General features: G+C 42.7%; 1 protein-coding gene and 1 long non-coding RNA gene across 4 annotated transcripts in view; one reads left to right on the plus strand and one right to left on the minus strand.

Annotated features, from left to right (window-relative positions):
* SMURF1 (SMAD specific E3 ubiquitin protein ligase 1) overlaps positions 1-24208 on the minus strand; it is a 101797-nt gene that overhangs the window by 12976 nt on the left and 64613 nt on the right. For 2 of the 3 annotated variants that reach the window (XM_030846011.3, XM_030846010.3), the window contains exons 2-11: positions 15573-15611; positions 14316-14424; positions 12521-12654; positions 12299-12364; positions 10976-11051; positions 9247-9488; positions 8451-8535; positions 6674-6820; positions 5445-5643; positions 3917-4020 (exon numbers count right to left, since the gene is read on the minus strand). In XM_030846011.3, the coding sequence (XP_030701871.1) occupies positions 3917-4020; positions 5445-5643; positions 6674-6820; positions 8451-8535; positions 9247-9488; positions 10976-11051; positions 12299-12364; positions 12521-12654; positions 14316-14424; positions 15573-15611 (1201 nt within the window). The remainder of the gene's footprint in view (positions 1-3916; positions 4021-5444; positions 5644-6673; positions 6821-8450; positions 8536-9246; positions 9489-10975; positions 11052-12298; positions 12365-12520; positions 12655-14315; positions 14425-15572; positions 15612-24208) is intronic. The other variant, XM_060284296.2, reaches the window with a different exon arrangement.
* Positions 1939-22843, plus strand: LOC132593435 (uncharacterized). The gene is made up of 3 exons (XR_009558915.1): positions 1939-2178; positions 7364-7479; positions 21682-22843. It is a non-coding gene; the product is annotated as an uncharacterized lncRNA (long non-coding RNA).

The raw sequence follows: 24208 nt of genomic DNA on the forward strand, positions 1-24208 counted from the left end.
AAAGGAAAAGGTAGAGAAGAGAAAATGGAAGTAGTTTGATTTGAATTTAGGACAAATATGAATGAGGAAGTAGGAAGAGTCTCCCTGAAAAGGGGGACGGAAAGCCTAAACCCCTAGTCAGGAAACGGAATTCGTGTTTTCAAGGGCAAACAGAAGTGACATTCGCCAGAAGAAAGATGGTTCCTAGAATCAATATTGAGAAGATCAAGGAAGAAACTTGGAACAACCTGGAAAGGAAAAGCATTTCCCATGGAGAGGCAGTACCAGTGCAAGCGCGCTATCAGGAAGGCCGGGATTTTCTGCATCCCTCATCCCAGACGGAGTCGAGATCACCTGAGGAGCACAGCGATGGGAAGAGGCTGGAGGAATGATTCTGTTCTGGGGCCCAAGGGCGCATCGTGGCTTTTGTAATTATTTACTTTTGGCTGCTGAAAAAAATCCCAATTCCACCCAGAAACCTGACGAGACCCCCTAGAATGCTTCTCAGAACCTAATTTTGCTGGTGCTGACTGCTGCAGCGTGGAGAATCCACTTGTGTTTTCTAAATTGTGAGGGTACGAGGCTCTCCTGTCCCCTGGCCCCCAAGGCCGGGCCACTATCACACGTCCGCACAGGAACGAGGGCCCTTGGCAGCATCTACCAGCGGTGTGGTCACTTGTGCAGTTACGATTAATGTCTGGACCTCGTCAGGCTGAGGACTCCTTTGCATGGGGGGGAGGGGGGGTGAAGGGGGCAGGGGACACGTTGCTTTGCCCACATTGTATCCCAAGTACCCAGTCTGCGGTGGAGTCTCAGTGCTTACCGGTTAATGAATAAATACAGAAAACACTCCCTCTGAGGGCCCGAGGGTGCACTGGCTCCGGCGGGGAGGGGGGGGCATGCAGCACAGAGGGAGGCTGTGAGGACCACCCGCCTCTGAGCCACAGGGACTGGGTGGGCGGTTCAGTGAGGCGGGAAAGAACAGGGAGCAGTTGGGGGGAGGGGCAACCCGAAATGTTGAACTGTTAGGTTTAAGGGGCTAAATACCCAAGCACAGATGAGAGGCAACTGGTAAACAAGTCTGGAGCTGAAGGAGGGGCGAGGAGGGGCGGCCAGGAGGCTCCAGGGCTACGCTCGGATGCCCACAATGTCCAGTGGGAAGGAGGAGGGGGACGCACAGCAGAGGAGCCTGAGAGGGAGATTAGAGGGAAACCAGGTGCCCTGGAAACCAAGTGGCAAAGGTGTTTCGAGAAGCAGGGGGCCACCAACTACAACGAGTCCTGCTGACAGACCAAGACTGAGTCGTCATCACTGGGTTTGGTGAGACGCAGGTCAGGCGGGGGCCTCGACACAAAGGGCTCAGAGGGCAGAGAGATCTGCTCAGAATGTGTTCAAGAGAAAGCGAGGATGTGGAAGCGGGAATTGGGATCACACAACTCTTTTGAGGGGTTTTGCTACGAAGAGAACAGAGGAACAGGGCGATGACTGAGCTATGCATTCTTTTTTTTTTTTTTTTTTTTTTGAGCTATGCATTCTTGAACGCATCTCTGTCTTTCCTGGAGTTTCTAATTGTTTTTCTTTTTCCTGTGCTTTCTTTGCCTTTACTGCCTCCTTTATTGTAGCTTCAACAGGAAGGGGATATAGTATCTAGGAAAGGTTTGGCGGCGGGTGGGGGCATGTTTGTTTCTTTTAAGAAGGGGAGTTGCCGTAGCACACTGGTATGACCCAAGAGACTTTAAGGGACATTTTGATGAAAAGAAATAGATGTGAAATAACAGGAAAAGCACAAGGGCCTGGGATGCACTGTGCCAGGGGCAGGATTGCTCTTATACAGGGACATGCATGCGCCACGCAGGGCCACGGTGGGGAAGTCTGACCGTACAAGTACAGACAACGGCAGACTCGATATCTGGTGGTGACGGTGAGGAAAGACCCTTCAGATTGCTTCTGTTTCCTCAGTTAAATAGGAAGCAAAGTCAGCAGCTAAGAGTGAGGATGGGCGGAAGTGACGCCAGAGATCTGAGAAAGAGAACCACGGGGGAACTGAAGTAGGTGCTGAACCCTCCTTGCGGCCGGTGGCTGTCGATGCAGAGAAAGACCAGCAGCATGGAAGTGTGTTCGCCTCCAGCCACATTCAGCTGCTCAGGCAATGCTCAGAGCAGCCTAAGGAGGGGATCTTCAGAGCTGGGGTTTTGCCAGGTAAGCACAGCAAACGGAAAGAGAGGCAAGGAAGTTATGAGGGGGCATGAGGGAGCGATTATGATGGTGGATTACGGGTAAGGAGGAAGTGAAGACAGGAGGGGCGTGAAAAACAGAAAAAAGGTGGTGGAACCTGTGGATGATGGGTGGCCATGGATGGGGTCAAATGAATTAGACGTGCCCAAAGCCACACTCTTCTCTGACAGTGACCCTGGGTGCTGAGAAGCAGCGGAGCAGTGTCTTCAGAGCTCTGAATGAGAACTGTTTTCCTTCTAGAAGCCTATAAAGGGCTAAACTACCAGTCAAACTGTAGATTATAAGACATTTTCAGACTCAAGATCTTAGAAAATCCCCCTCCCCCCCACACACACCCCTTCTAAGAAAGCTACTTGAGGATATATTCCAGTAACATAATGGAGGAAGCCAAGAAGAGGAAGCCATAGGACCCGTACAGCAATGGCTCTAAGCCAAGAAAGCAGTGAAGTCCCTGAAGACAACGGCAGCGGGTCCAGAGAATCAACAGTCAGTCTGGACAGAGTCTCCACAAGAGAGATGCATGGAGCAAAGGGGGCGGGTGAGGATGGCCCAAGGTGAAGTTTAATGGGGCAACAGAGACAAGACCTGGCTTTAAGAAAAGAAGAAAGAAAAAGAAGAAATTCTTGGGAAAATTAAAATTTGTTCAAAAGGATAAACTAAATGATAGAATACCACTTAATCCCTCAATGAACAATATTTACATTGTCATAATAATATAAAACAATGTACTGATTTTTCAACTCCTGTAAATAATAGGTAGACAAGCACAGGCGACTAACTTAATTTTGGTGACAGAACAAAATGTAAATCTTCAACCTTGATAATATACAAGTGATACTACAGATGACAGAATGTAAGAGGTAAGAGGTGGAAGGAATGCTGGAATGCTGAAGGGAAAGTCAGGAGTATTAATATCCTTTTCGCATGAAAAAGAGAGGTCAAGAGATAATGTCTCTAGCTGACCATGAAAAAGTAATGGTGAAAAAACATTATATAAAGTTACAAAGACAATGATAGAACTAAAAATACTGATATTACAAAACTGAGGAGTATTAAATTAGATCCTCACCACAACCATTACCTGGTCTATCTGTGCCTATGACCATACATCATGAAATCAGTAGATAACATCAGAACTTGATCGAGTTGGTGATCTAGATGGTTGGTTATATTAGAAGAAACAGTTAAAAGAGCAGAAGAACAGTTGTCTCAAAGGTGAAAAGAGGCAAGACAGGAAACAGAATATAATCGTGAAAAGCTACTATCTTTAAAATCATTTGCATGAACTATTTTGACCAAAATCTCATTTTACAAAACTTGTTTGACACAAATGCAACGTATATGCCTTCCTCCCACCCCTGAAAGTCCTCTAGTGAGAGAAGCAAGGCTGCCTCCGTATTAACTTCGGGTTCAGTCGGGCCACATGGAGAAGGGAGTAAGGGTAGAAGTTTAATAATTCATTCTTTCTAAGAAGGAAAGTGATGGTGAAGCGCACGCGCGTTCTCATGGGTCATGGCAAGATGCTGGCGTGGCACACGCTCTTAGGAATCCTTTTCCTAAGAACGCTCTCTGATGGCAACACCTGAAGTCCTGACTGCTCCAAGACCAGCACCAGAAAGGGGCAAACGACTTCTCTGCAAATATTTGCTCACAGGTGCGCTCAAATCCACGCAGCAGGGAGGGGGGTACACGAGCCTCTCACCTCGCCACCCCGCCATAGTCCAAACCTTCTTCTCCTCGGAATTTCACCATCAGTCGCTTTTTCAAGTCTTTTGGTCGCATCTTCATTATCTGGCGATAAGACTCCTGCACATCAAAATTACAGTTTCAGGGAGAAGAGCTCATCTTATTTTTAAAGTTATAAAATGATGAAAGGTTATTTATAATGGAGCTCAGTTACAAGTAAGCATCTGAGCTTATTTGTAAGCCTTTGAATCTGATTTTGTCTGGTTCCTGTTGAGAATGTTTAGTTGGCGTCTAGGACATTGCTGCCCCCTTCACTTGTTCTCCCTCGGAAACAGCAAAGCGCGTGGCAGGTGACGCCGTGCCTAACGGAAACACACATTTATTCTCAGCACAATCGTGACTGAAGGGTTGAGCATCCTCGCTAGGGTTGATTCTCTCTGCACAAATTAATTCCAGTGTGTCCTATAAATCATTGATATATTTTGACCAAAATGAAGACATCACAAGAGAGTCTGAATACTGAAAGAATTCTGAGCCTGATTTTACAACTGAAGTCAAAAATCACACTTTCCCACGGAGTCAAGAAAAAACAAGGAGAGTTTAAGTAAGACATAAAGCAGCTTACCAGACACAGAAAACATGCGGTCAGCCTAACAGTCCCTCAGATTCAGCATCTGGAGTGGAACCAGCTAAATGTCTGTAGGTATTTTCAGTGGAAAGGCACTTAAGGATCTTTTCTTGCTTCAAATTTAATGTAATTCAAAAGCTGGGTCCCAAGAGGCAAGAGGATGCTGAGTGGAAACGATCTGGCGGCAGCACCTCAAGAATTCGGCTCTTCTCTGTCCCCGGCAAACATTTACGACGCCCAGTGGGCAAAATCAGGCACTTCAGCTGATCCACTCATCGGGCTGTGCCCAGGCCTCCGTCCCTGCGCGGCCCCCTCAGCTGCTGTGGCCCAGTGAGAATCTGTGTCTCGTTTGATCATTTCTGCCAAGGATTCCACAAAGGCCCAAACACAGCTGAGATTCTACTCATGATCGTGGGCCCGAGAAACGGGCCCTGCCTACCAAAGGCCCTGCCTGTTTAGGGACCCTGATCCCGCAGGGGAGCTGGACAAAGGCCAGAACCCTGCCCGGAACCATCAGTTCTTCCCCCTTCCAGAAGGGACAACAGGGAGGCCACTTAGCTTCTCTGAGGAGGCAACGCCACGAGGGGAAATCGCATGCAAGGCTGCAGCAGAAGGAATGCTCGATTCTAGGAAACCGTGCGGATGGCAGGAAGTAGAATCTGTACAACGCGCGCACAGGGATTTACAATATTATTTAGTACTAGTTTCTGTACAGATCTCTACCTTTTCGCTCAGAAGTCATCGATTTTTAAACCTTTACCACAGGAGGAAATACAGTTCCCTCTCTCTGCATTTCATTTCAGAGAGAGGGAACTGCATTTCACTGAGCGATAAAATCAATCTCCGAAACACCAGACAGAAAGCAGAACTCACTGTCTACTGACAGGGAGGAAGATTCTGTGCCCGAACCCCGTACCTCAAATATTTCCTCTCTGGATACTTCGATGCGGCAGTGACCAGCTTGGGGTTGCTGAAGCGAGAGCTCGTGTCTGAGGACCTTCAGTTTCTGGACTAAATCTCTCTCGTATCTCTGGGCGGGAAGCTCCTCGTCTTCCACGGAGCCCTCACTGGGCAGTGGCAGCGGCTGGCTGGGCTCCTTTAGTTGGCACTGGTGACTGGAGAAGAACAGAAGCATCGAGGTCACCCCAAGAGCGGCGGCCAAGGTTGCTGCCAGCAGTGCATCCACACAAAAGGGACTGAGAGGGGAAGTCATTTCACCGAACTGCTAGTCAATATTTCTTATGGAAAAACTGCTGGTGGCCACCCTCAGGCTAAATAGATGTCTAGGATTCAGTCAAGGAGACCCTCCATCTCCGCATCTCATACATTATCGTTGCCATAAGTAAAAACAGAAACTGCTAGCATTCATCGCGCATCTAGTGCGTATCTGTGAGCCTGACCAACGGGCTATTAGATGTGCCTTGGGGGTGAGAGTTAAATGGAGTTGACGAGAGAGCTTTCAAAGCAGATGACCGTGGAGGGGGGCAAAAGGCACAGGAGCAAACAAGTGAGATGCAGTGGTAACTACTCCTACTCCTAACCGAGAGGTCTCCAAGCCCACTCATCAAAGGCAGAAGTCCAGACCTTCTGGACACAGTAGCATCTGTCCTGTTCAAGTTTTGCCGGTTCTATCAGCTGTCAATGACAAGTGCCCCGTGGGCTCTCATGTTCTGAGGACACAGCAAACCTGGAACGCGGAGTGTGGGAGCCAAGGTCATACCCAGGTCCACAGCCCCCGGGAATGATGGCCCGGGAAGAGGTTCCAGCAAGCAGTGCTCTGGACCAGCCCTCCCGGACAGCGGTGAGCGGGTGGGCACCAAGGAAAGCCCCACTTCACTGCTTCTCTAAGGCCACGTATCCCATCAGAGTGCTGCCCACGGAAGCTTCGTGAGTGAAGCTGCCCCACACTGCCAGCTCAGGGGATTTTATTTAGGCTGCAAGCTAGCGCAGGGTGACAACGACATAGGCCTCAGGACCGCTCACAGCGGCTTGAGGGTTTAAAACGCAACTGTCCACCAAGTGTTTATCGTGTTTTGCTTACGCTTATTCTCTGCTAACCAACAATGCAATCAAGAAATGAAGAAAAAAGTTACTAGAAAACATGAAATTTTAACGAGGTCCACAAAGATTTGGTAAAAGTCTTACTTCATGATGTGGTGTAACCTTGGGTCTGTAAACTGGGTTGTTCGGTTATTATGATCTACAAAATATATTCTCCCGGAAACTGTACTTCGGACTTCCCAACCGGGTGGCAGTGGTCCAAGTTCATCACAGTTCACGCTGTTAAGGTCTCTACCAAAATGGAAGATACAGAGAGGTTTGTCCATCTGTGTGTGGAGGCCTAAGACCAAAACTTCCGTGAGAGAACCCGGGGCATCCCCTTATCCAGGGGCCGTGTCCCGGTCCTGCTAAGAGGGACAGTCGCGGCGCTACTTACGCCAGACTTGCACTGAGCCCAGGCCTCTGTGCCGCAAGTAGCAGCACAGTCCCGCAGATAAGCCGCACCCCTCAGAGCCTGTGACCATGATAGGGAATGCGGTCTGCCCGGGGAGCACCATTCCTTCCACGAAAGAGGGCCAGAATAGTAGGAAGTATCTGAAGGCGGCTGGAAAACTCTCTGGATTCACAATTAAATGCTCAAGGTCAGAAAGGTTTCTGCATGGAAAAGCTCCCAAAAACAGTACACGTTTTTTCAAGCTGATGGGGACGTATGAACATGCATTCGAAATCTTCCAATTCTAGACATCTGCACCGGGAAGAGGCCAACTCCTTTTTGAGTTGGCTTTGTTAATAAGCAAGTCTTTCTAATTCTAACCTCTTGATTCATTATTTCAGTATACTCCACAGTCATCTGGGAGCACAGCATTACTGACCAAGATGCTTTTCTAATCAGGACCAAAGCCTGACATTCCTTCCAGTGGGTACTAAAGAGACACCTCATTCATTTGCAGGTAATATTTCCATTCTAATTACAGATACTGAATTATAAATTCAACATAGATTTGGAAAATCAAAGACAGGAAGCTTGTTCTCAGATGAAACAAATTATGAATAAAAAGGAAATGAGCATTACTAAAAATGTTATTAGGAAGTAACGCTATTCTGAAACAAAAGAAAAATTTTTTTAAAGAAAAAAGGAAAGCAAAGCAAAGAGAAAAAAAGAAACTTAACTCCATTACGGGGTGGGGGTGGGGCAGGGGTCTTTTTGACCTGGGCTCAGATGTATGGCCTTGTAGAAGGAATTGGTATAGAAAAGCTTCATCTCCCCCAGGAATAGTCCCCAAGGGACTGAGGCAATAGGAAGAGTAAAGTAGAAGAGAGGGTAATAGAGTCTTTATATTTCCTTTTTAGCTTTTCATTATGGAAAATTTTAAGGATATAAAAAAAATAGAGAGAGACCATAGTGAATAACCAGCTCTAACAATTACCAGCTTATCGCCAACCTGTTTCCAATGCTCCCCTATTGGCTTCCCCACCCCGATTATTTAAAGCATCACATCAGACATCATATCATTTCGCTCAGCAATATTTTTAGTTTAGAATGAGAGCAACACATCTTTGAGGGTTTATCGGTTTTTTAAGTAAGTGCATTTGATTTAATCTAGGGGTGAGGGTCTTTTGCAGTTACATGATCTAATTTCAAGATCCAGGATTGCTTTCTAAAGGGCCCCCTTGCATTACAGCAGCTGCTGATCTACCAGCTAGAGAGCCAGGGGCGGTGTGGGGGGCGGGCATCAGAGCTGGGACGGTCGCCCAGAGAGTCTGAGTCCAGCAACCCTGTTACAGGTCCCTCTGTTTGTGCTGCTGCTCTTCCAAGTTCACATCTTCACACCACAGGGGCTCTATCACCCACAGTCCGGGGTGGGGGGTCCAGGCAACTGCTGGAAAAGGGCCTTGATGGTGAGAATTTTAGGAAACCTACCTGGGTATCCTGGGGTCGTGCCACGTGCTAACTCCAGTCTGCGTGTGCAGGAAGTAAACCTGCCCCTGCACCGTTGTTCTCTGTTCTGCATGAGAAAGTGGGGGATACGGTAGTTACATTCAATTCCAAAGAGAGTTTTCAACCAATCCTGTAAGCACAGCGTCCCAGCTTCCTTCCAACAGTCTTTAAAAGCACCGAGAGAAGGGTTTGAAGCGCAGCAGTTAACTTCTGCCTGGCATCTGCGAGTCACAAGCCCTGGTGGACCTTACTTCTCCTGTTCCCACTTGGAGGGGCGGCCACCCCCCTGGACCTGCCACCTCGGGACTGACCCTACCTTGACCTCTGCCCCTGCATTAGCTCTTACTTCCGGTCTGATCTGCCACATCTACTTGGATTCCTCCTGCATTTAGGTGCTCCCTCTGTGGTTGTCAAAAGATCCCATCCTTTCACTCGTACCCAAGGCCGTCCTCCCCACATTCAAATCCCAGGGCACTACAAATACCCCCATCCAGGCCCCTGCCCCACTCCTCTCGGTTTTCTTTGACATTCATTTGCCTAAAATCTTCACCCAACTGCTACACTGGGAGATTGGAGCCATTGCGGACAAATTCATGACAAGAAAGATTTGTCAACCATCTCGGGTTACTCTTCTTTACACTGACACAACCATCGTGGGGCACACCTCTGCAAACATCAGCACTTCTGGCAGGTACGAGTCACTAAAAAAAGCTGAAAACATTAAAGCTGTCTGAAACATCACCGATCGCACTCGGGACAGCGGGGTGGATGCTCTCACCGTAGCCTTCGGGCAGTTCCGGGGACTGGTGGCCGTGAGGTCGGTTCTGCGGCGTCTGGAGTGACCCTCGGACCTCAGGACTTCGCAGTCGCTGGGCCTGAAGTCTTTGATCTTGACTCGGGGATTCCACAGACCTGCAGCCACCCCCGCCAGCAGCAGCCCCAGTGCCATCCGTGTAAGGGGCTGGTTCCTCCATGAAGCAGCTGAGTGGCCTTCCCGGCCCTGAGTCTTCGTACGCAGTTCTAGAAGGGGAAGACCACAGCCCACATCACAATGCCGGCTGAAGACTGAGAAGCACCCGTAAGTTCCATGCCACGCTCTCACTTCCATTTGTTTTGCTTTTCTTGAGCAATGTGATAGAATGTCCCCAGTGCTTAGTTTCATATAATCCGTCCTGTCCTGTTTAATTGGAAAGCCAGACTTTTTCATGCGGAGCCCGTGACCAAAGGGAGCCATGTGTAAAGTGCCACTGAGGCCACTCGTGGGATTTCATCCTCAGGCAGAGGCAAACGGTTGGAAAACACCAACCTTGTTCTATAAGGAGCTCAGAAAGTGAGATTTCAGTTTTCTTGACTCAGAATCATATCCGAACATTCCATTTTCCTTGTCATTTTATTCTATAATAGAACTCCTGGTTACATAAAATACCACAATGACTTTAAAAGTGACTTTTAACATAAATCTTGATCCCCTGAACAACTGTGGAGACAATTTACCTTAATAGGCTATCTTCCCTTATAAGCAAGTACTTCTGAAAAACGTTCTACATTGAAAAAGTACAAAGAGACACACAAATTGAGAGACTAGTTCAGTAAATGCCCTGGGCTCACCACCCAGCTCCAGTGATTGTCTCGTGGCCACGCGCCCAACTCCTCCCCCCTGAGCTGGATTATTCTGAAACCAATCCCAACATTTTACCATTTCATCCTTAAATATTTCAGCACAGACCTCTGGAAGATAGGCCTTTTACCATTATCATGACCCCAAAAATGTACGTTAATTTTTTTAATATCATCAAATACCAGTCAGTGTTCAAATTTCTCCAGTCAACTGTCTCATTAATCAGGATCCAAACGAGGTCCATACACCGCATTTAACAGGTGTGTCCCTTAAATCTCTTCTATTAACTTATAGGTTCTCTTCCTTCCTTTTTAGTTATTTTTCTTGCAGTGTATTTGTTGAAGACACCAGGTTGTCTGCTACACTCTACAGGGTGCCCCCCTCTGGATGGAGCTTCTCCCCGGGGCTGTGCAACCCATTCCCGTCCCCTGGACCTCCAAGATGTAACTTCATGTCAGATTATCCCTCTTTCATGATGTTGTCAGCAAGTATTAACGACATTAATAGTTAACTCATTGGGGAATTGAAAAATTGTGATAGTGACCAATGAGAATTTTTGAGGGTGTTTTTCGGTTTTGGGGTTTTTTAGAATTTATTTCTCCCTGTATCATTATGAACTCAATGGATTGCTTTAATCCACTGCAGTTATAATTCTTTACTGATGCTCTTTGGCCAGAGGGAACCTCTGTAAATTGGATCCTGAGCCTTTGGGGCACTACCCCACTAGTTTTGACAGCTTCCTTTACAAACGAGGAAACTGGATCCCAGTGTTATCCCAAGACTGCACCTCAAGTATTCAACGCGTTGAAAAGGTGTGAAGGAAACTTTCATGCAGTGCGAGAGCCTGGGCAGCAGAGAACTCAGTGGGCATCGCTGCAGTGATACGTACCCTTCATTTTCTAACAGCCCTCTGCAGTCTACCACGGACCCTCCAGTGCCTATTCTGTCTCGTGTCTGTAAACTGACTAAAAAGAAAAGAACATCCTGCATTAAAATCCAGTGGTATTTTATACAACTGTAACACAGTGAGCCATTGCAAATGTGTAATTTATGTATGATATTATTTTAAAAAGTGAGGCATATGTCTATACATACACATATACATTCCTATGCTTTCAAGTATGAAGCATCTCACTCATTGGCTGCACAGAACGCATACCACTTGGAACACTCCTTGTAAACGTGGAGCAGAAAGAGATGCTGTGTTGTCTGTGCTCTTCATCAAGATAACAGAACACAATTTCACTTCCTCCAAGGTACCTTATATTTTAAGAAGATTTTGACTTATGTTTAATAAGGACACAGAGAGCACTGTCAGTATGTGCAAGGTCTGGATGCACCTACGTGTCGATTCTCTGTCCCTACTATGAACAACAAAGACACTTATGAAGCTGCTTCCAGTTATTCATTTTTCCCCGGCACATCCCTCCACAAAGAAAAGAAGAAATCACAAATAGAAAGGCAGTAAGTGGGAACTCTGTCGTGACACGAGTTTTCAGATGGATATCCACTGTCCATTTATCTTGGCTCAGGTCTACATAAGACAATACCTAAAAGATCTGGGGCCATAAGTCACGCTGGTGTGCTGCTGAAATACTGTTTTCTTTGATTGCTTGCAATGCATACAGTCAATATTTGGGTTACCCTGAAATGCTAATAAAAATGGGATGGATAACAGGATGAGCTACTTAACAGATAAATTACTTCCAATGGAATACCTCCAGTCAACGCTTTATGACACGAGCACATTTTATTTCTTCATTCTAAATAAGTCAGTCCTCTGTAAAATCATATTACATGGAAGTCTTCAGAAATTCTCTTTGCCTTTTACATATATGATGGGTCCTCCTGAAGAAACTATTTCTTAACTCTTGCATATGTGGCCACCATTTTTATCATCTGCATTTGGATAACATGACAAATTGTCAACTCATGTGATGATTAAAATTACATTACAAATTATAACCCTACATCTTTTTGTACCTTAGTCATTTTAACTCCACCTTGAATGACAGAATGAAGGGAATTAGATAAAATAATAAAAACCACATAAGATGAAATTGTTTAGTCCTGGAGAGATGGCCCCTGTATGGGGCCTGTCCTTCGAAGTATGTCACCATCGGTCAGTGCCTTTATGTGTTTTCTCAGTGATGAAGAGCTGAAGGTTAAGTCTGTAAAAATTATCTCTTTATACAGATGAGAAAGTTCTTACCCACTATTTGGCCACGAACTGCATCAGTATCTGAGGGGTTTAGTTTGCATAGATCCAAACGCTGGTCTGCAAACAAACAATTCAAAACTTAACCCAGGGAAATGTTAGCTAGAGAGGAAGGCAGGAATTCTGTATTCAGTATTCAAAGAAATAAAATAAAAAATGATGCCCCATAAGCCTTCTTCAGTTGCATTAAGAGGCAGAAAAACGTTGGGTTCTTACATCCAGTATCTTTTAATCTGCTGATGGCATTGGAGAGCAGCCGCACGCACCCCAGGAAGCCAGCTCCCTGCTTCTTGTGAATTTTCTTGTGGTTCCACACGCTGATGGTTATAGAATCCGTTTTCCCAACATATCTGAAACCAACATGCAAACTCATTTTTAATTGTGTTTCTCAATTGCGATAGCCCATTGAGATTTTATCTGATTGACTTGTTAGTCCAGAAGAATCCTTTTAAAATAATTTTGCTCTATATCCACAGCTAACAGGCACTTAATAAGTATATATCTACTAACTCAATGGGCTGGGAAAGGACTACAACTGGTTATGTAAGAAACACATGCAGACAACCACATAATGATAATAATCTTATAACAGAGGTTTACTATATTTTTATAGTTCCAGAGGATAATGGCAGGATTCAAAAGTTCCCACCAGGACTTCCCTGGCGGTCCAGTGGTTAAGACTCTGCACTTCCACTGCAGGGGCACCGGTTCGATCCCTGGTCGGAGAACTAAGATCCTGCATACCGCATGGTGTGGCCAAAAAAAAACAAAAACAAAAACAAAACCCCAGCAATTAGGCTTAATAGAGAATACTAATTTGCAACAAAGGACTACTTACATCCATCCAAAGTACACAAAAGGGCACTAACTCAGACAGGAAACCTGCCGCTTTCTCTCAGTGTAGGTCAACCACAGAAGGGAGCTTTCGGGACATGGACTGACAACTACTTTCCAGGCTACTTCCAGTGCCACAGTGTAACTGCAAATGAGCCTCAGGATCCAACTACTAAAAATCCCACTCAAACCCAGTTCAATTTGTGTTAGTAAAAAGCCAATAACAATCACTCAGCATTACTTGGACAAAAATTTCTTAGCAGGGACATGAAAACATAGGTGCCTAAAAAATAGATTTTCAAAGTGCGATCCACTTAACAAATGAATATAAGAAATCGTCTGATGGTGTGTGGGCTTACATCTACCTCCAGTCATACCAAACTTTATTTTCTCTTGCAGAAAATATATTTGTACTAAAAAGCAAAATTTTTAAAAAATCAACAGAAATATATATATATTATATATTTGTATCATAAATATGTAAAATAATAATAATGGGGGCTTCCCTGGTGGCGCAGTGGTTGAGAATCTGCCTGCTAATGCAGGGGACACGGGTTCGAGCCCTGGTCTGGGAGGATCCCACATGCCGCGGAGCAACTAGGCCCGTGAGCCACAACTACTGAGCCTGAGCATCTGGAGCCTGTGCTCCGCAACGAGAGGCCGCGATAGTGAGAGGCCCGCGCACTGCGATGAAGAGTGGCCCCCGCTTGCCACAACTAGAGAAAGCCCTCGCACAGAAAGGAAGACCCAACACAGCAAAAATAAATTAATTAATAAACTCCTACCCCCAACATCTAAAAAAATAAAATAATAATAATAATGTATTTCAAATAATGCATTTTACAACCATGTTCTGGGTTTTGCTGAAAAAAACAGTAGCATATAGAGGACCTGAACTATGGCCCTTTTTTCCTGTTAGTATGGCCAGGAGATTGAAAGTTTGAAGACCACAGTTACAGAAGCAAACCATTAAAATATATGAAAATGTCAAACACAAGAACTTCCAAGTATATGAATTCTAAAAGTAGGCAGTATGTATTTGTTTGGCCATCCACGTTTGTTATCAGTAAGAAGTTTAATAATCCCTTTAAAAAAAAAATAATTAAATGCTTCTCTTACAAGTTAGATACCAACTTTCCTGCCGCTCCCCAAGTGGCTTATAGGATAATCAACTCACAGATCGTAGTGCTGGTTCCACTTTGGGTCCAACGTGTTCTTCACAGTGTCCGTTGAGTGGCACTGCCCAGATCCATCCACAACGATCTTTGCAAAAGGGTCAGGGAGTCCTAGAGGAGAGGGGACAGCCACACTGGATGAGAAGACAGAACCCAGTCCTGCAAGTAAAGTGAGCTTCAAGGTCATCTATTTGATTAAGAAGACTACCCTGGTATATTTTTTTCTCAAGTTTAAGGTTAGTTTCAGTCAGCAAAATAAATTCTTTCCATTAAGCTTTCTAAGAAAGACAACCCAGAATGACATCCTCCTCAGATTTGTAGAGGCTAGAAATGAAAACTCTAAAAATAGGCTTAAATTCAAATTTCCATTTCTGATGATCACTCAGTGGGGCTAGCTAAATGGAGGGAAAGGTGTCTACAATTATTTATATTTATACTTTCTAAAAAATAATAATACCTAGAAATCTTGTTCATTGGTCTTCGTCTGTTTTATCTCTGGAAGCAAGTATTCACCGGGTTTTACTTAGGTAAGTTGCTAAATGCTGGAGTATGAATCAGACAGGTTTATAAGATCAGAGAGGCGGCCAGGTAAGGGTTTTAGAGATAGACCTGGACGTGAGCCATCACTCTGGAGCTTCTTAGCTACTTGAATAGAGCCTGCGAACCTAAGTCTCTTTGCCTTTAAAGCATGAGATGAACCACTTAGGAACGGAGCAGCATTCTTGTGAGGATCAGAAAGAGTGTGAAAAATATCATGCTGCAGGGGCCTACTTTATAGTAGGTGAACTTGTGAGGTGATTCCTTCCGTTAGAAAAGGATCCTCCATTTATATTTTTATTACAATTCCTTTAATTACAAGGCTTTTAAAGTGTGATTTAATTGATCAAATTTGACCAACAATTTTACTCAAACCCAGACGTTTTATAGAAAAATGTCTGTATTGGAGCTGAGGATACGTCACCCAGGAAAAAGCAATACATTAATGGATGGAAAGACAGAAAACAGGGTGGTGGCTGGAATAGGGAATGAGAGAGAGTTGTTCTCGTATGAGTTATAAATTCTGTGCCTTGGAGCTATGGAGTCTCTATGTGGTAGTCAACTGGGAAAGGAAGTTTGTCAAACTGTGGATTTCTAGTCAGCAAAGGGCAGGACTTTTAGGAGAATACTCCCAGGGTTGCTTTTTTTTTTAAGTTTTAAATTTCAGAAATATGTGAAGAACATTAATATTGTAAGAGAGCAAAAATGGGTGTTTTACTTACTGAAGAAGTCTTTCTTTGCAAGGTTCTTGGCACATAATACTAAACACAAACAAAAAAATGCTAGGGTTAGCACTTATGGACAAGATTTCCATCATAGTTAGTTGCTATGGACGGAATCGTATCCCCACCCAAAATTCATATGATGAAGCTCTAGCCTGCAATGTGATGTTTTTAAAGGTGGGGTCTTTGAGAAGTGCTTAGGTTTAGATGAGGTCATGGGGATGGGGCTTTCATGATGGGATTAGTGCCCCTATAAAAAAGAGACCACAGAGCTTGTTCTCACAGCAAGAAAGAAGGCAGGAAGAGGGCCCTCCCCAAGAACGTAATCTGTCAGCACCTTGATCTGCGGCTTTTCCAGCCTCCAGAACTACAAGGAATAAATGTTTGTTGTTTAAGCCACCGGTCCATGGAATTTTGTTATAGCGGCCCAAACTGACTGAGGCACTAGCCTATATTTGCAATGGGGAAAAAAACCCTCAAAATTATCTTTGCCATAGATTGTCTTTCAAATTTAGCGTTACATTAAACAAAAAGCTGACAAGTAACAAAAAGTCTTTTCTCCTTCCATTGGGCATCAACTATAACAAATGCAAAATGTTTTAGTTTAAACTTAAAATCTTTAAACACATGCAGATGGATTTATCAATGTGCTCTTAAAACTCACAGGATCACATTAATACCAATTCCAATTAAGACCTACAGTATTTACCTTCATAGCTACTGCTAACAATAAAAGGAACTGTCCATTTTTGATATTCTGATAAATAATACAATTTTGTAAATGTAAACTTTGGTATGTTGGAGAAAGAAAGGGGAGAGTTACAGAAAATACGGGGCCATCATCAAGTGTTGTGAAAGACAAAATGCATGATAAGAATTTCGCACAATGTTGGCATACAGAAAGAATGCAATAAATACTAAGTGTTGTTAGTATTTTATTAATGAGGGGGGATCGATTACTGGTAAGAAATCTTGTCACCAGATTTGTTACATGATTAAAGCTACTATATCACTAATGTCTCTTACACTTAAGCAAACTTCACAAATTTTGCTAATTTTTAAGAATATAGTGTTTTATTATGAACTTATACTGTTTCACAAAAATATATTCATATTATATGTTGTTCTGCAAACTTTTCACTTAGTGTTTTTTATATAACAATTTTTATCAAGATATAATTCATACACTATACAATTCATCCATTTGAAGTGTATAATTCATTGGTTTGTAACATACTCACTGGGGTGTATAACCATCAGCACAATCAACTTAGAACATTTTCATCATCCCCAAGAAAGAAATCCTGTACCCATCAGCAATCACTCTTTATTTAACCTCAAACCCCACCAGTCCTAGCAACCACTAATCTACTTTATGTCTCTGGATTCTCCTGGACATTTCACATAAATGGAATCATAGAATATGTGGTATTTTGTGACTGGCTTCTTTCACTTAACATGTTTTTAAAGTTCATCCATGTTGTAGCATGAATCAGTTCTTCAATCCTTCTCATGACTGAGTGATATTCTATTGTATAGATATACCATATTTTCTTTATCGACTTATCAGGTGATGGACATTTGGCTTGTTCCTACTTTCTGGCTATTGTGAATAACGTTGTCCAGGTTGTTGCGTAGACTTATATTTTTACTTCTCTTGTAAACCTATGAATGAAGTTGCTGAGTTATACGTTTAACATTTTTAGGAACTGGCAGAATGTTTCCCACAGCATCTGCACCATTTTAAATTCCCACCAGCAGTGTATGAGGGTTCCAGTTTCTCCCCATCTTCACTAATACTTGTTATTGTCGGTCTCCGTGGTTTTATATCTCTGTGGTTCTAATTTTCATCTCTGATGACTAATGACTTTGAGCATCCTTTTGCGTGCTTTATTAGCTATTGATATATCTTCTTTGGAGAAATTTCTATTTAGATTTTTTTTTTTTTGCCCATTTTTAAATTGGGCTATTTGCCTTTTTATTATTGAGTTGTGAGAATTCTTTGTATATTCTAAATACCCTTATCTATAGCTATCTATATTCAGTTGCACCCCCCCACCACTCCATGTCACACGTTCCACATCCATGGATTCAACCAACTATGAAATGAAAAAATATATTTTTTTAATTCCAGAAAGTCCCAAAAAAGCAAAATGAATTTGCTGTACCCCGGGCAACTATGTATATAGTATTTACATTGTATCAGGTATTATAAGTAATCTAGAGATGATTTAAAGTATATGGGAGGATATGCATAGATTATATGCAAATACTATGTCATTTTATATAAGGCACTTGAGCATCCGTGGATTTCAGTATCCATCGGGGTGGGGGTGGTGGTCCTGGAACCAATCCCCAGCAGATACCAAGAGACAACTGTATATAAATATCTAGGTATCTATAGATAAAATATCCTTATCAGATATGTGATTTGCAAATATTCTCCTACTCTGCGGGCTGGCTTTATACTTTGTTTGAAACACCAAAGTTTTTAATTTTGATCAAGTCCAATGCATCTATTTTCTTTGGTTGTTTGTGCTTTTGGTGTCATGTCTAGTAAGACTTTGCCTAACCAAAAGTCTCAAAGATTTGCTCCTATATTTTCTTCTAAGGGTTTTATACTTTTAGCTTTCTTTTATAATTTTAGCTCTTAAATAGACATTTAGGTCTACGATCTATTTTGAGTTCGTTCTTGTATATGATGTGAAGAAGGGGTCCAACTTCATTCCTTTGCAAGTGGATATCCAGCTGTATCAGCAACATTTGTTAAAAAGCCTATTCTTAAAAAAAATAGAAAAGAGCCTATTCTTTCCCCATTGAATTATCTTGACACCCTTGTTGGAAATCAATTCACTGTAAATGTGAGAGCTTATCTGTGGTCACTCAATTCTATTCCATCGATCTACAGGTCTCTCCTCATGCCATGACCACTCTGTCTTGATTATTGTCTTAGTCCATTTGGTCTGCTACAACAAAATACTATGGGACTGGGTAGCTTATAAACAACAAACATTTATTTCTTACTGTTCTGGAGGCTGGAAGTCCAAGATCAGGGTACCTGCATGGTTGGGTGAAGGCTTTCCTCCAGTTTGCAGACTTCTCGTTTTATTTATACAGAGCAGAAGGGGCTAGGACTCTCTCTGGCATCTCTGTTATAAGGCACTAATCCTACTCATTAGGATTCTACCCTCATGACTTAAATACCTGCCCCAAAGGCCCCACCTACTAATACTATCACTTTAGGGGGTTAGGGTTTCAACCTATGAATTTGAGGGGGACACAAACATTCAGACCACAGTAATTACCATAGCTTTGTGGTAAGTTTTGAAACTGGGAGGTATGAGTGCTCAAACTTTGTTCTTTTTCAAGACTGTTTTGGCTATTCTGGATCTGTTCAACTGTCATATGAATTTTAGGATCAGCTTGTCAATTTCTACAAAAAAGCCAGCCTGGATTTTGATAGGGATTTCACTGAAGCTGTAGGTGAATTGAGGGAGTATTGTCATCTTAGCAAGATTAAATCTTCAAATCCATGAACAAGAGATGTTCTTCCACTTATTTATGTCTTCTTTAATTTTAACTGTTTTATAATTTTCAGAGTATACATTTTATACTTCTTTTATTCAATCTATTCCTAAATATTTTATTATTTTTATGCTATTATAAATGGAATTGTTTTCCTTTTTTTAATTTTGCAATATTTCTTATTATTTTTGAAGAAGATATCAACTTTGGAGTAATTCAAACAAAGTTACAGTTTGTTTTTTTTTAAAGAATCAATTTTATTTATTTATTTTTGGTTGCGTTGGGTCTTCGTTGCTGCGTGTGGGCTTCCTCTAGGTGCGGCGAGCGGTTGTGGTGCACGGGCTTCTCATTGCGGTGGCCTCTCGTTGCGGAGCACGGGCTCTAGGTGCGTGTGCTTCAGTAGTTGCAGCATGTGAGCTCAGTAGTTGTGGCTCACGGGCTCTAGAGCGCAGGCTCAGTAGTTGTGACATATGGGCTTAGTTGTTCTGCGGCATGTGGGATCTTCCCGGACCAAGGATAGAACCCGTGTCCCCTGCATTGGTAGGCGGATTCTTAACCAATGTTTGCAGGAAGCCAAGTCCCCAACACATTCCAGACTTCTCATATGGTACCTCTGGGATCTCAGGGCCTCTCACTACCAGAGCTGGACCAGACGTTTCCTGCGTCCAGGGTTGCTGCCGTCGCTGCGGCTGCTTGAAACTCCCCAAAGTTGCGAGCCAGCGACTGGAACTGTTTTCTTAATTTCATTTTCAGATTGTTCATTTCTAGTGTACAGAAATACAACTGACTTTTGTATATTCAACTTGTATCTTTCGACTTTGTTGAACTCCTTTATTATCTCTAATACTTTTGAATTTTCATATATAAGATCACATCATCTGCAAATAAAGATAATTTTACTTCTTCCTTCAAAATCTGGATGCCTTTTCTTTCTTTTCCTTGTCTAACTGCCCAGTACCTTCAATACAATATTGAATAGAAGGGGTGGACATCCTTGTCTTGTTCCCGATCTTCGAAGGAAAGCATTCAATTTTTCAACCATTGAGTATGGCGGGAGCTGTGGGTTTTTCATAGATGCCCTTTATTAGGTTGGGGAAATTTCCTTCTGTTCCTAGTGTATTGAGTGCTTTTATCATGAAGAGGTGTTAGCGTTTGTCAGATGCTTTTTCTACATCTCTTGAGATGATCATCTGGTGTCTGTCCTTTACCTATTGATATATGTAGTACATTAACTGATTTTCAATGTTAAACCAACCTAACAGTCTGAGATATTGGGTTGGCCAAAAAGTTCGTTCGGGTTTTTCTGTAACGTCTTATGGAAAAAACCCAAACGAACTTTTTGGCCAACCCAATAAAGTCCACCTGATTATGGTGCATAACTGATTCTTTTACCGTGCCTGGGTTTTTCTTTGCAGAAAGTGTTTTCAATTACTAATCTATAATTTATTTACTCTTTATAGGTCTATTCAGATTTTCCATTTCTTCTCAAATCAGTTTTGGTAGGATTATGGCTTTCTAGAAACTTGTCGATTTCACCTATCAATTTGTTGGCACACAGTTGTTTACAGTATCTTCTGATAATCCTTTTTATTTCTGTATAGTCAGTATTAATATTTCCTCCTCAGTGTAATCCTTATTCCATTGCTTTCCAGTGGAAACACACACACACACACACACACAAACTCTTCCATCTTTTTTGTGGCTAGATCATAATTTATTACAGCTCCTGTTAGTGTTTTATTTCTTGTTTCTCTAATTACAAAGGTCATATGTACTTATGAAAATATGAAAACTCACAAATGTGTGAATAGAAACTGCATGCCTCTAAAACCTCATCGTTACTCTTTGTTTAGCATCTTCCTGGCTAGTCTCACACGCTTATTTTTTCCCATTTAACTTTAGAATTATTTTCAGCAAGTTTAAAAGAAATGACTTCATAAGTAAATTTGAGGGGAATTTACCTCTTTACAATATTAAGTATTCCCATTCTTGAATGTAGCATGTTTATCCATTTATTAAATTCTTCTTTAATGCCTTTAAGTGATGTTTTCATAACATATTTCATAAACGTGTTCCACATTTCTAATTGGGTTTACTCTTAAGTGTTTCGGTTTTTGTTACTATTGTAAATGGAAGAGTTCCTTTCACTGCACTTTCTTTTCCCTTTTTTAAATCGTCAAGATACCTGTTTTTTTCATTGCACTTTTCAATTGTTATTTGGTTATAGGAAAGTGATTTTCTTAGATAATTCTAAATCTGCCACCTTTTTCACCTCTCCTCAAATAGGCCTGTGATGTCCTGTTTCTTTCCACTTCCCTTTGCTTTTACACAGCTGCTTCCAAAACTTAAGTTGAAATCTTCGCAATCTGCCTAGAAACCTGGTCCTCGCCCAGGGTTCACGACTTCAGATCATCAGCAACACCATCAGCTGCACAGGCCAGAATCTGTGCGCCGCGCTTTGACTTCCCAGCCTCTCTCAGGGGTGCTGACTTCTCACCATCTCCACCCTTGTTCAAGCTCCCAACATCAGCTATCACAAAGTCATCTCTTCAAAATTTAAATCTCATGTCTCTTTCCTTTTTAGAAATTCCCCAGTGGCTTCGCATTGCAAAACTCCAGACCTGTCAGGCTCTGAGCCCAACTTCCCTCACCTCCAGCTTCAAACATTATCCAACCAGCTCGGGGCTCTTGTTTTTCCAAGGTGCTGATGCTGGATTGCTTCTGACTGGAAGAATTCTGGTAACGTCTCAAAAAGATTATGTACATATGTTCATATGTATAAGACTAGCAATGTCTTGTTCATATGTACAAGATTAGCAGTGTCTTAATTTAAGGGTCATTCCAGTGGAATCTGGTTATATCGAAAAGTGGAGAGGGTTTCAATAGAGTCAGCACAAAGAGAACTTTGCCTCGATTTTGTGCAAAGATCATTTAGGGTCACACTGAGTTTAGTTCATGGCATATGATTTCTCCTAGTAGAAAAATTCTGTGATCTTGAGATAGAATTCTCTTTGTCCTCTCTACCAGATATGAGAAAAGATAATTTATTACACAGCATAAAATCCCACTCTATCTAGATCTACCACTCATTTTTAAAGAAATGTTATGCACCAATTATGAGTGAGATTCTGGGGATACAACAGTGAGCAAAAGAGACATTTACTCTTAGAGAAAATGAAGCTTATTTTTTTCAGAGTATACTACCGCATGGTTTCTTCAGCTCCAACTCTGAAGTGCCCCTCTACTTTGGACAAATCATGTCTAAATCCCGTAATTTCCTAATCACATACCATAGTTTCCTAATTTGGGGGGGATAAAGAAAGAACAAAGTACACAATGTTCACTTAGCTTCTGAAAACACATGGGAAGGAAATGTTTTGCTAACATTCAATTAGTAAATCAAGCTTCTTTACCAGGTCCCTGACAGAAGCATAGGGTCCCCAAAATACTATTTGTGGTTTCAACCCACTCCCAGGATAAGCTACAACAACGCAAATTTAGTACTTTATTACATCAACTAAGAAATTGTCGGGGAGAGAGATAAATTAGAAGGTTGGGAATAACAAATACACACTACTATATATAAAATAGATAACCAACAAGGATCTACTGTAGAGCACAGGGAACTCTACTCAATATTTTGTAACAACCTGTAAGAGAAAAGAATCTGAAAAAGAACATATATATGTACATATACATAACTATATATATATAAATGAATCACTGTGCTGTACACCTGAGACTAACATGACATTGTAAATTACCTATACTTCAATAAATAAATAAATAAAATTACACATATTTTCTAATTTGTGTCAATGTTTCCACTATTTTTCAGTTCTCCAAGGCTAGAAACTTTGGCTGTAATTTTCAGTCCTCCCTCCTCTTATGTTTATGTGTGTCACCAAGTCCTATCTTTTCTTTCTTCTGAAATTTCTTGAACTTGACCTTTCCCCTACCTGTGCACCCACTCTCCTGTTCTGGGCTCCACCCACTCGCAACTTAATCTAAGAGCAACAGGGCCCCCAGCCCCCACTCAAGCCTCCCAAATTCACATGACATTAAGCCACCAGATCGATCTTCTGAAATGCCATTTTCATGTTCTGAGGCTCAAAACGCTCCAATGGCTCTGCATTGTATTCTACGGCAAATCTGACTTTCTCCCTGGGTTTTCAAGTGCCCCATCCCCTCGTATCACTTACATTTCCGCTGTCCTTCATTGCCCCCTCCTGTGGGCCCCAGCCATGACCACCTCTAGGTGATTATTCTCGCTCCTTGATGCACTTGACAATCCCTCTCTCTTCCCTGTGCTTGGTCTGGGTAAAGCCCACTTTCTCAGCGACGTCTCATTCAGGCCAGTGTTCCCCTAATATCGCTCTGTGATAACACTTTCACTAGTGCCAAAATTAAAAATATAAGGACGCTATCGTGGAGGTTTTCATAAAACTGAACTAATTTATTTTAAATGCCCGCCCTTTGTTCTAGTGTAATGTCTTTTCTCTTTTTTTCATGTTAAAATAGCTTCCCCTTAATGAAATGAGGTAACAAAAAATGGTGATAATTTCAACAATGACTTGGCATGACAAAAAGTTGGCAATTTTAGGTTGATAGCCACAATTACATAAATTTTTTATTTTTTTTCCTGTACGCGGGCATCTCACTGTTGTGGCCTCTCCCATTGCGGAGCACAGGCTCCGGACGCGCAGGCTCAGCGGCCATGGCTCACGGCCTAGCCGCTCTGCAACATGTGGGATCTTCCCGGCCCGGGGCACGAACCCTCATCCCCTGCATCGGTAGGCGGACTCTCAACCACTGCACCACCAGGGAAGCCCTACATAAATGTTTTGACTGATCTGGGAATCCCTTCTCTAACCACCAGCAATCTCTTCCTTCTTTTTGCTCCCATTTACTTGAAGGGCCACAGAGCTGAGCGCTCAAGGTCTCTGCATTCAGGTGGCTTTGTGCCCCCAGCTAAGTCCTTCTGAAGAAGAAACCCCTGCCCCAACCCTGTCTTCCACCCCTTTAGACATGGGCTTCACGTGGTGCTGGCCACCCAACAGGCACGTAACACAGACTATGATGAACCAGAAACAAAAAGCCAAAGAGAGAAA

Source organism: Globicephala melas, chromosome 15, assembly GCF_963455315.2.
Source record: "Globicephala melas chromosome 15, mGloMel1.2, whole genome shotgun sequence".
Taxonomy (NCBI): domain Eukaryota; kingdom Metazoa; phylum Chordata; class Mammalia; order Artiodactyla; family Delphinidae; genus Globicephala; species Globicephala melas.